General features: G+C 41.0%; 1 protein-coding gene across 1 annotated transcript in view; it reads right to left on the bottom strand.

The window, feature by feature from the left end:
* Positions 1–12,999, bottom strand: part of CMTR1 (cap methyltransferase 1) — a 2,799,821-nt gene that overhangs the window by 245,482 nt on the left and 2,541,340 nt on the right. The window contains exon 22 of the mRNA XM_044060367.1: positions 6,556–6,668. Within this exon, the coding sequence (XP_043916302.1) occupies positions 6,556–6,668 (113 nt within the window). The remainder of the gene's footprint in view (positions 1–6,555; positions 6,669–12,999) is intronic.

Raw genomic sequence — 12,999 nt, forward strand, 5'->3', positions numbered from 1 at the left:
GCCCGAGTTGTTGCATTCCAGATATTATCCATTGAGAGGCTGCAGACATGGTGACAGACCTTGTAGAATGCACTTTAACATTATTTGGTAGTGCTCTATTCTTTGAATTATAAATGTAGGATATACATAGTGTAAGCCATTTTGATAAGCTACATTTTGTGACTGAGTGACCTTTTTTAATCTCAGAATAAGAGACAAAGAGCTGATCTGATTTTCTAATTTCATAAGTTCTATATAAGTAGAAACATAACTGTCTATGAACATCTAAGAGATGCAGTGAATATTCTCCTTTATGCTGGAAGTTAGGGAAGAAAACTGGCAGCTCTAAAGATTGGTTGAGGTTACTTTCCAAGACAACTTTCGGTAGAAATGAGGGGTTAGTGCGTAAAGAAAATCTGTCCTTAGAAAAAACTCTTCTGGCTGAAGTGGTAGTCACTAAAAAGAGTGTTTTCCAGGAGAGGTACTTCAACTTACATGTACCTGATGGTTCAAAGGGAGGACAGATAATGTTAGATAAGATGAAATTCAAATCTGGGGGGGGGGGTGCTAGATTTTTATATGGGGGTCTTATCAAAGTGGTTCCTTTTAAAAACGCTTTACACAGTCAGTGTGACATGATTCCAGAAATGTTTTATCCTACATGGAAATTGGAAATTGCTGCTAAATGAACCCTAACAGTTGCTGCAGCAGCTCCTTCATTGAAAGGATTTGTCAAAAACTCTAGAATACAATGTATGGGCACAGAAAAAGTGTCTATCTGATTCTTGCTGGCCCGTGTAACATATCTGTTCCATTTACTTTTGTACAATTTTTGTGTAGATGTTTTATGTGAAGATAACAAAATATGTTTGACTGGAGAGGAAAGGGACAGAAACCTGGCAATCAGGGGAACTGGAGCAGCCAAGCTGTTAGTCTGAGATTGTCCAAGTTTGGATGAGCCATTCCTGACGGGTGAGTCAGAAGGTCCGGAGCAGGGTCCAGAATCCATGGTTTGTGCCAAAGGTGAGGCTGAAGAAAGGGAAACCAGATTTGAAGAGGCCAATAGGGGCAATCGGGATAATTGCCATCTCCAACAAACTTGCTTTCTGGAAAAACTTGGAGATTAGAAGGAGTGGAGGAAAGGCATAAAGAAGTACTGGAGGCAAACTGTGAACAAGTGCATCTCATGGTGACAAACCCGTGAAGGGGATCAGGGCAAAGTAGTTGCTGCATTTGGCATTAGTGGTGATGCAAAGAGATCACAGAGAGGCTAGCCCCATTTCCGTAAGATATCTTCCATTATTTTCTGGTTCAGGGAGCACTTGTGAGGCCATAAAATGGCTCTACTCAACTTGTCCGCAATCACATTGGATTTCCCTGGGATGTGTGTTGCTATTAGAAAATGTTTAGAGGCGGTAGCCCATTGCCAGACCCCCATAGATTCTCGACAAAGGGAGTAAGATCTGGTTCCTCCCTGTTTCTTTATATGTCAGATTACGAACATATTGTCTGATTGGATTGCTATCATTCCTAGAGGGAGAAGGGGTCTTGAAATGCTTGCAACACTAAAAGCACTGCCCTAATCTCCAGGATGTTTATGTGCAAGTGAGTCTCATGTTCTTGCCAGATGCCTTGGACCGTATTCCCTAGATAATGCTCCCCCCCCACATGGGAAGTGTCCGTGGTCACCATGGCCTGGGGTTGAGCGACAATGAAGGGACGGCCCTGAGATACTAATGGAGATGACTCTACCATTGGAGATCCTTTTTGCAGGAGTTGGTTATCATGAGATTGTGTGACACTGGAAGTTCCAAGATTCACCACTGTGCAGAAAGTAACCACTGAAGTATTCACATATGAAGAAGAGCTAAGGGAATGACTACAGTTGCTGCAGCCATTTTTCCCAGTACCTGAAGAATCAGTCTTGCAGACGCTCACGTTTTTCTGATTAACAATCTTACATGATGGCGAAGATAGTCTACTCTGTCTTGTGGAAGTCTTGCTACCATTGTGGTTGTATTTCTCTCTGCTCCTATGAAGATTAAGCTTTGACATGGCTCTAGGGCAGATTTTTCATAGTTTACGGTATAGCCCCTGGCTTGTAGCAGAAGATGCCTGGTCGGGGTGGTTCTGAGCCATTCATACAGATATGGAAACACCCAGAATCCTAAGTGTCTCAGGTGAGCCGCCACTGCTGCCATGCACTTGGTGAACACTCTGGGGGCTGTACAAACGTATAAAACAAACTACCACTGTATACAAGAAAACGGAACTCTATTATTACAAAAATAAAATATATAAAAATGGTAAGTGCTTTAGCAACTAACATCGCTTCTTCAGGTCATTAAAAAGATATCCCCACAACATTCTTAAATACATATGTCAATGAATCATCATCCAATAAAAATCAAAATGGAATTAAAATGCAATAAAACAATTGACAGTGAATACTGATGCTCTAGTACACGTCAACCAATCAAATAAAGTCTTAACAACCAACCTATCAGATGCTTACAATCTTAGCCAGCCACGAGCATTAAAACACTCTTACTATGATAGGATACAAAACACCAATCCTAAATACTCAATGCAACATATTCATCTAATCAAATTGTGTATCTGCTCATGTCTGCCAATGTGAGTTGACTAATGATAATCTATGGTACCTTATGCCTGCTCTAAGTAAAAAATATAGCTCGCAAGGAACCAAAAAACAAAAACAAAAATAACATAATCAATATGTATAACCTTCCTAGCAAATTGTACAGCAAGGTCACCATTCTATATGTCATAATTATAAATCATAAATCACTTCCATATACAAAACACTTAAGTAAATAATAAGGTATCAATGGCTTTGGCAGCATATTAATAATGCACTACATGTTCCCTAACTAACAAATTATTGCATATGTACTATCCAACAAACTATGAGACAAAATCGCCACTTTGTATGTTATAGATGTCACAGACATTCTCATGAACAGTGCACATAAATTTAAACTAAATAATAAAAATCACTGACCTCGGCATTAGCATTGCCAAATACATTCTTTGCTATCTAGCATATTATACGGCAAAATCACCACTATGTATAATGAAATACAATCACAGACACTTTCATGAGTAGTGCACACAGATTCAGACTGGATAGTAGGATATAACTAACCTTGGTATCAACATTCGCTCTTTTTTAATCTATCCTTTCTTAAAGTAAACTTCTGTATTTGATCTCCAGATCATGAGCCTGTCAAGCCTTGTTTCCTTATCTGACTCTGACCGGCTAAGCTCCAAAACCTATCAGTCGTTAAACGTGTTTAACCTCCAATAGCCTACCCTAAACAGAAAAGGGCGTGTTATGTATAGTCTAACACCAATCAGTAAACACTGTGCTCTAGCCTATCAATATCTGTAAACACAAAATTAAACCAATCAAGATATGAGCATCTGATTATCTAATACAGCCGCCACATCCGTTCCTCATGCACAGAGCAGAGGCTTGCTCTCTAAATCATGGATCTTGCAAACCTTAAATCCTTACAACACAAAGTAATTTATAGATGCTCTTGATGACAAAACTCCTAATCATATCAAATTTAATAAATTTATATGCACTCCAATAACCTACTCTAGTTAAGGGGCCTCTTGTATATTACCAGCAGCAATCATAGGTAGGTACTAGGCTATCAGCCCAAGGGCCTAAGTAAGCCTAGCCAACATATTGTAGCCAATCAGTGTCTGCAGATATAATACTGAGCCACTTGTGTTATAAGGATTTAAGGTTTGTAAGATTCACGATTGGGAGAACAAGCCTCTGCTCCATGCATGAGGATCGGATGTGGAGGAGGTTTCGGATTCAATACAGACACTAGCTGGATGCCGGAATCTTCCGGCTCTGAAACCAAAGGATGGACTGGAGGAGGAGCAGGCACTGAGGGAGAAGACTGTGTCTTATCCGATACCTGTGGGTTCGGATCCAATAGTAATTTGGCCAAGGCCACTGTCTTCAGTAGCCTTTGCACCACCCTATCTCATTTCTTCATCGGAGAGACTCTTGGTCGACCAGATGGAGAGGATAGGAGATCTTGACTTTATTAGGAAAGGTAAAGAGCCAAGAAGGAATCGGCTCCGAGGAAGGAGATTGGCTATGATACCTAAATTCAGTGGGAAACTCATCTTCGGTTCTGAAGATTCAGATAAGGTAGATTTTGGAGCTGCAGGTTCTGCTTGCTCTTAGGAAGTCTTGGATCCAATTTGATCTGTCTGCTCCAATGGTTCAGTTGGAGCTGACACTTTGCTTACTTTCTGCTTCAGCTCCTAAGATTTTGGAGCTGAAGAAGGTCGTTTTAAAGACTTCTCTGATTTTGGTGAAGAAGACTCGGTTGATATAGCCTCAGAAAATGGGTTCTTTAACAACCCCTTCTGAATAAGCTTGTTCTTGTGCTCCACCACCATGGCAAACTGAACAGGACTCTTGCAGATGAAGAAGCTCCAAGCAATACACACACAGTGTGCGAGTTCGCTAAGGGGCATCTTTTTCCCACATTGCTCACACTTTTTGAAGCCAAGAGGCTTTCCTTCTTTTTGAGATGTATTTAAGAAAGTAAGAAAAGACACACTCACACTTAGAGAAGAAAGGACCTCTAACCTAAACAACAGCACAGATTAGGAATAGGGAATTTTTTTTTTTTTTTTTTTTTTAAATTAATTAATAGTCTTCCAAGTTAAACGGACGAAACAACAGAAAGGGACAGCAATAAAGAGTAAGGAAATAACCTCCTCTAACTAAAACGAATGTTAGTTAGATGTCCTCTAACTTAAATGGATGCTAACAACCGAAAGTAAGGTGTAAAAGCACTAAAAAGCCTATCACTCACTCTAAAAGGGTAAAAATATACAAACTGTTCTAACAGGAAAAACTACTGAAAAAAGAATAATTAAGAGAGAGTATAAGAAACAAATTTAGAAACACTTTGCCCAGAGCTTGCTAGTAGAACCTTTTTTTTTTTTTTTGCAGAGCAGCAAATGAGATCTGGGGAAGTTGGGGGTTGTATTATGTGTAAAAAAAGGATGTCCATGAGCTTTGCTGAACACCTCAAGCTTTTGAAATGGCCGAGACGGATTCAATGGATCAGAGCCGACCCATCAGTGAGAATAAAGGCGAGACTGACAACATCAATTCAACTTTCCCCAGGGTTGCAAAGAAGTACGACTTGGAGATGACAACACCCTTTAAATAGTGTAAAAATATATTTCTGGTGTACACGTATATCAAATGGCAGAATGGATTGGCAAGACACAGCAGTTCTGAAAACAGTTTTTGCTCTAGACACATTAACTGCCAGTAGGTGAAACCTGTCTTTCACAACTCAATTGCCAGATCAAAAGCTCTCCCAAAGGAGCAGTAGGATTTGATGACCACATTATACCTAAATTATGTGACTTAAAAGCAAAGGAATCAAGTATGCCAATGATTTGATAAGCATGAAGGACTGCTCTCAGCTTCAGTACATTTACTTGAAAAAAAAAAATAATTCCACTGATCCCCGCACATCATCAGTAGTGTGGCTGACTGCATGGGCAGTCGAGGCCAACAAACAGTATCACTGATACAGAAATGACCTTGCAACAAAGGCTAGAAAAGGTCTCAAATTTGCAAAGAATACCCCTCAAAACAAAACTGTTTAGGGACAGTTCTCCTGAAGGTAACAATCATCTAGTGCAATCTAGTAATAAGGAAAAGTACTGATGACTTAAGCTAATTTGAAGATAAGGACTGTTAAAAACAGCATGCATATTTGGGCACAGAGAGTATGGGGGTAGGCTCATACAGCTACAGTTAATTATACCCACACCCACATCCACCCTAGTGTGATTTGCAACTGAACAAATAGTGAATAGAAAGGATATTAGTCAGACTTAAGACAATAATTCAATATTTACATCATGCCGAAAGCTGTGGCTCCCTGTAATGTTAAGATGGAAACAGAAGTACATTTTGTTACATTTACAGATGGTTCACAGGAGGAAGTAGGCATACAGAGAAGAGGAGAAAAGTCAGTAGAGAAATATGTGCAAAAGCTACAAGGACTAGATGGACAGTGGATCATCCTTTACTGCCAACTACCTGTTCAGATGAAATAAAGGAAGTCAGGCAGCTGAAACTGCCAACTGAGATAAAGTTACTTCTAAAACACGGTATTTAAAACAGTGGCATGCATATTGACAACATGACTGGCAGCTCCTTGAAAAGCAGTACTCCTGCTTTATTCTAGCTGCTTTTATTCCAAAGGATAAACAATATGTTAAAAATGATCAAGCACTTACTCTGTGCAATGACTCAAACATCCTGAATTAAGGTAAAATTATGCGAGTAGCCATTCTTGTTTGATGGGAAAAGTGCTGATGTATATTAGACTAGAGGGAGGAGTGAACGAACTGCTAATGTTTATGTGTGCTGGATAATTTAAGTTACATAATGTGGGCTTAAGAAATAAACTGGGTGACATATAAGTTTATGTCAGTATATTACAGAGCACCGCACACCCTTTCCCTGATTGCAGAAAATGGCCTTACCATTGATAGTTTTAATGATGTAAAGGCCTGCAGGAAGAAAGTGTCTGTCATCACGTCCTGTGTAGGATAGTCGTGGCATTCCACTAGAACTCTTCGTAATCTTCATCTCTAGCCTTCAATAGTGGGAAAAACTTTGTTAGAAACAAATAGGCAAAAGCATATAAAGTTGCAATTATGGTATCTTGCAAATATCGAAAATCCTGTTGAAGCTGTCTTAATAACTCTTAAAAAGACAAGTTAAATAAAAACTTACTGTAACAGCATGTCAGTCAGTGGGAGCTTGCAGCAGGTACAACAGCACAAATGGTATACTTCTGGATATTAGGTTCTATGGGAAAACATGGCTATTACTAGGCTGTCATGATGCCACAAACCTTTTGGCATCAGCAAACCTTGGAAAGTGTTTGTGTGCATGCGTCAACATGCTAGTAGTACAAAGCATTACAAAATCACTTCAGAAATGGGGGGACAATTCCCAGCAGCAGCCAGTACTGTCTGCAATGTGGCAGATCACCAGCCTTTGCTGTTACACAGTGGCAATGTTTCATACATACAAGCTTTAGAAATGTTTTTTGTTCATACAATGATGTTACATAGGGTATTTGGTTTTGACTGGTACAAAGATTTCCTGCTGTTTTATGATTTTCCACACAGCAATATGAAGCACCTTGTGTATAAAAAACAGATGTATGGTTTCTAGATTGGTTATAGATAATTGCCTGGGTGTTTAAAAGTACAGATGGAACTTGTGTGCTCATTATTTTTTAAGCACCCTTATTAAATTATCACTTTTGACACAAGGAAACTTACATTTAGATGAAGCAAAGAATACCATATTAACAAGTTCACATTTAATAACATTATACATCACATATATTATATATAATACAGTCAGTCAATCCAATGTTACATAAACTATTCAGATCTTGCTTTTTCTTAAATCTCATTCCTCCTCAATAATTTTTCTGCATGTGTTGTTCCCACAACTTTCATTTTTTTCTATCTAATTTGCTCCTACCCTTTTCTAAAGATCCCACTTACTGTCCTTTTATCTCTGTTACAATATTCACTACTTCAAGTACTGTTGGTTTAGACTTTTATTTCTACTTTCTAGCAATCGTTTTTGTGGCATCCACCAAAATTAAATGTAAGAAGACCTTAATCTAGCTAGGCAATTTAGATCCTGTATCCCAGCTCAAAAAATCATTTCTTTAGTTACACTCATTTGCTCACACAGTATTCCTCACAGAGTAACGTACACGACAAATTAAACTAAAAATCAAACCAACAACAAGGCCATGACACTGACTTATTAAGATAAAACACAATCAGAAGACTCTAGCTACTCAGCTCTAAAAAAGTCTTCTTGGGAGTAAAAAAATAAATAAAATCTCAACTTCTTAAATAGTACATCCATCAGCCTCTAATTACATAACTATTTAATTAAACAATTAAAAATAATAACATCAAATAAGAGACTTCCAGTTGCATTCTAAACTTAGACCAACAGGTGTCGGGCTGCAAGTTAAAATGAAAAAAAGCTTCTTTATATAACAATTTCTTTTTATATCAGAGCTTTCTTCACCACAATTTACTTTTTCCAAAACTGCAGCCCTGAGACCTGTTGGATCACTAGCATGATATGATTTAAAATACAAAGCAGGAGGGCTTTCCGTCTTAACATTTTTAATACCTCTTACATATTCCTGTAACCTGCATTTAAAAGCCCTCTTGCTTTCTCCTATATAATACATTTTACATGGACATTCTAATGCACAGATAATGCCCTCAGTATAACAATAATATTTATTAATATGTGTAAAAAGAATCCCATTAATATTACCAAATGTCCTTACTATAAACCTACAGGTAATACAGTTGTTACATGGAAAAGTACCAACATTATTGAGCTGAATGGCTATACTGTCTGTAGGCATTTTATACTCACTCTGAACTAAAAAGTCTTTAATATCGCGGCCTCTTCTATATGAAAACAAGGGATTATAATTCAATGCGTCTGCAAACTTTTTATATCTTACTAAAAAAAAAAATAAAATCTAATAATTTCTAACACTTGCCTACTTAAGATATTATAAGTGGTAAAGTACAGTTGTGTACACTCACCATAAATATAGATGTTCGAGTGTGTTCACTGCTGCAGTCCTAACCATTGGGGTTATCCATGCTGTGGTAGCACTCAGTCGGTCCGAATACCAGAGTCAAGGTTTTGTGCGTTAGCTGCTGTCGCTTGCTGGCTGACGTCAGGTCGTCCGAGCTATAAAGGAGAGCAGGCGATGCCATTATCTCAGTTTTTCTTGCCTTAACTAACCAAAGTCGTCCAAACTGAATAGTTATTAGTAGTCCTGGTGTTAGAGACCCCCACAGAAATATGTGTCTCTCTAAGTAAAGCAGATATCGGGGGAAGGAGGGAGGGAAAGCATGACTGCAGCAGTGAACACACTGGAACATCTACATTTATGGCGAGTGTACACAACTGTACTATGTTCTTCGTGTTTCACTGTTGCAGTCCTAACCATTGGGAAGATTCCCAAAGCTGAGGAGAAGGGTGGAAGATTAATAGAAACTTAAGATTGGGTGAGCATGCCCTGCAAAACTGCAGAGGCAAACCCAGCCCTAGCTTTTGAGAAAAGGTTTAGATGGTAATGTCTGGTGAAGGTGTGGACTGAAGTCAGTGTGGCAGCTTCCATGATGTCCCTGGTGAGTACCCCTCTAAGGAATGCTGTGGAAGTAGAGGTTGTCCTAATGGAATGGGATCTGATGGTCCTAGGGAGTGGTTTTCCATGCAAGGAGTAGCAAAATTGGATGCAGTGTGCTATCCATTTGGAAATGGTCTGTTTGGATATTGGTTAGCCCTGTGCCCTTGTTTTAAAGCTGACCAAGCTGGTCAGTTTTCCTGAATGTCTTTGTACGATCCAGATAAAATCTGAGTTGCCTGTGCACATCCAAAGAATGCAGTATCCTTTCCCCCTTGTTCTGAGGGTTAGGGATGAAGGTGGGCAGGTGGATGGCCTGGTTGATGGTAACATCTGAAACCACCTTTGGCATGAAGGAGGGATTGGTTCTCAGGGAGACCCTGTCTGCATGGAAGATGATAAATGGCTCAATGGCCATTAAGGCTTGAAGCTCTGACACTCTCCTGGCTGAAGTAATAGCCAGGAGAAAGCTAGTCTTCCAAAAGAGGTACTTTAGTTCGGAGGATGCTGCAGGCTCAAAGGGAGGCAGAGTAAGCTTTTCTACAACACAGTACAGGTCCCAGGCTTGGGTGGGCTGTCTTCCGGGAGGCCTGATATTAGAGGCACCTCTAAGCAATTAATTGATAAAAAGGGTGGGAGAAGAATGACTGTTCTGTATCAAAGTGTGCCGAGATGGCAGAGGCATGGATCTTTACACAGGAGAAGGAGAGACCCTCATTAAGAAGCTCAGCAAGATAATCTAGAATAAGAGGAATGGAGGGCATGTGTATGTCTGCCACCTTGGACTGGCTCCAGGAGCAGAATCTTTTCCATTTTCCAGTGTAAGATTTTCTAGTGCTGGGCCTTCTCGCTTACGTGATGATGTCAAGGACTTGCTTGTTTAGCACAGATTCCTTGTTGGTTTTGGTAGAATAAGCCATGCTGAGAGCTTGAGTGTCTGAAGGTCTGGGTGCAACATTGCCCCCTCCCCCTGAGGAAAGCAGGTGAGGTATCAGAGGTAGCTGCCAGGGGGGCTGGTGAGATAGGCTGCACAGCAGTGGGTACCAATACTGCCTGGGGCAATGAGTATTGCTCTTGTATTTTCCTCCCTTGTCTTGATAAGTACTTTTGGCATGAGAGGTAGAGCTGGGAATGCTTACACAAAGCGGGTATTCCAAGCGAAGGTCAGGGCATTGTCCTTCCAGGTCAGGTGATGGTACTCCCTGGTGCAGAATTTCTGTACTTGGTGATTTAAATAAGAGGCAAAGAGGTCCACCTAGGGGGTCCCCCATGTGTGGGTTATTTGCAGAAAAATGTCTCTGTGGATTGGCCATTCATGTGGATCCAGCAGGTTTCTGCTTAGGTGGTCCGTTAGGGTGTTGTTGATGCCCGGTAGGTATTGGGCTACAAGATGTAGTCCCATGGATGAGGCTGCTAGCCACAGGTTCATGGCTAGTCTGCGCAGGAGGTAAGATTGAGTCCCTCCCAGTTTGTTGATGTACCACATGACTGTAGTGTTGCCTGTTTTTATGAGAAGAACCCCTGGTTTGAGGTAGGGTTTGAAGGATGCCAGAGCCTTTTGTACTGCTATCATTTCCTTTTGGTTGATGTGCAAAGGTAGTATTTGTGTGTCCCAGAGACCTTGGGCGCATCTGCCTTCTAGGTGGGAGCCCCAGGCTATGTTCAAAACATCTATATTTATGGTCTGGTCTGATGGACAGAGGGTGAATGGAAGTCCCTTGTTCGGAGCACAGGCCTGGGACCACCAGAGGAACTTGGATCTTATGTAAGGGATCACAAGCAGGGAGGTGTCCAGAGGCTGTCAGTACTGACACCATAGGTTCTTTAGGTACCACTGAATTTTCCTCGTGTGTAGTCTGGCCAAAGGTACCAGGAGGATGCATGAGGCCATGTACCCTACAGCTTGTAGGAACTTCCTGGCAGAAAGCTGGGTTTGAGAGGGCAGAGTAGTGAAGTATTTTGGTAGGAAACTTTGTTTTTCTGGGGACAGAAAGGCCATTTCCTGTTCTGTGTCCACTAAGGCTCCCAGAAATATGATTTTTCTGTTAGGTGTCTGTTTTGATTTCCTTTCGTTGATAGTGAACCCCAGAGAGGTGAGCAGGGTTTTTACAAATGAGAGGTGCTGCAGGAGCCGTTCCTTGCAGTCTGCCTGGGTGAGATAGTCGTCCAGGTAAGGGTAAATCTGTATATAGCTCTGCCTGCAAAAGGCAATGGCAGGAGCTAGACATTTGGTGAATACCCTGGGAGCAGTAGATAAGCCAAAGGGCAAAGCAGAGAATTGAAAGTGCAGTGATCCTGCTCTGAAGTGCAGGAATTTTCTGCATGATTCCCTTACTGGGATGTGCAGGGAAGGATCCTTTAGGTCTGAGGTGACCATCCAAGCTTTGTTTGGCAGCACTGGTAGAAGCTGTTGTAAGGTAAGCATTTTGAAATTTGGGATTACCAGGAAGGTATTGCAAAAGGATAGGTGCGGGAATAGTCTGGAATAGAATCCTTTTGCAACTTGTTCTGGAAGTACAGGTTCTACTGACCCTAGGGATATTAGGATTTGCACTAGTTTTAGTGCTTCTGCCACTGGTTTGGAGGCAGGTCAGGGTACCCTCTTGGAGGTGGTAGCTCTTGGAAATTGAATTTGTATCCCTAAACAATGATTTTAAGACCCATTGTTCTTTTGTTATAGACTTCCAATTTTCTCTGCATAGAGATAGCCTTCCTCCTAGCTTTTGGTGTGGTGGAGGTAGGCAGAGATGGGAAAGGTAGTCATTGAGAGCTTTTTTCCATTCAGGGTTGCCTTTGAACTCCCTGCTCTAGTGTTTGAGGGGGGGGGGGGGCACTGTTTTGCTCTTTGCTGGCCCTGTGTTCGAGTCCTGGTGGGTCTGTCCCTACGGGTTTTGCCTTGTGGCTGCCTGTTTGGTGCAGGAAAGGACCAGTGTTTAGAGGGGAAATTTCTGCTGAACCTAGGAGGTTGTACTTGAAGAAAAATTTTAACAGTCTGCATCAGTTTTGCTTTGTCTTCCAGCTTTTTAAGTACCTCTTCAGTTTTCTGTCTGAACAAGTGGTCTTTGTCAAGATCTACATCCATGATTTTAGCTTTGACATGATCAGGAAGAGGTTGTTCCTTCAGCTTTGCATGTCTTCTGATAACAGATCCTGTCACTGCTGCCATGCTAGAAGCTTCTAGGGCACCAAATCCACAGTGCAAGGAGTCCTTTGCCACCTGAGATGAAGAGTGAGTAAGCTATCTCTTTATTGTTGGCAAAATCTGGAAAAGCATAAATTTTCTGTTTCAAAAGTTCCAAAATGTGCTGCTGATATTTTAATATACGAAACTGACATTTGAGAGCCCTTATAGTTAAATTTGCAGAGGTATATACTTTTTTACCCCATCTGTCCAGGGCCCTGGATTCTTTGTCTGAGGGAGTAGGATTCTTTGCAGATGTAGCCTTAACTCCCTTAGGTCCCTGAGTAATCACCTCTGGATCTGCTATAGGATTTCTGTAGAGGAATTTATGTGAGTCAGGTACCCTGTAGTACCTGTCAGGTTTTCTGGGGACAGGAGAGGAAGGGTGGAAGGGGTAAGGCTGGATTCTTAGTAAACATCATCTACCACCTCCAAAATGGGTGGGATGGCCAGAGGCCTGTGCTGGGGTAGGTCCAGAAACTCTCTCAGTCTTTTCTTGGATTGAGGGAAATCCGTTGATTCCCACTGGAAGTGTTCCCTGAGGGTGTG

The sequence above is a fragment of the Protopterus annectens genome, chromosome 1.part0, assembly GCF_019279795.1.
Source record: "Protopterus annectens isolate FY-2018-M chromosome 1.part0, PAN1.0, whole genome shotgun sequence".
Taxonomy (NCBI): domain Eukaryota; kingdom Metazoa; phylum Chordata; order Ceratodontiformes; family Protopteridae; genus Protopterus; species Protopterus annectens.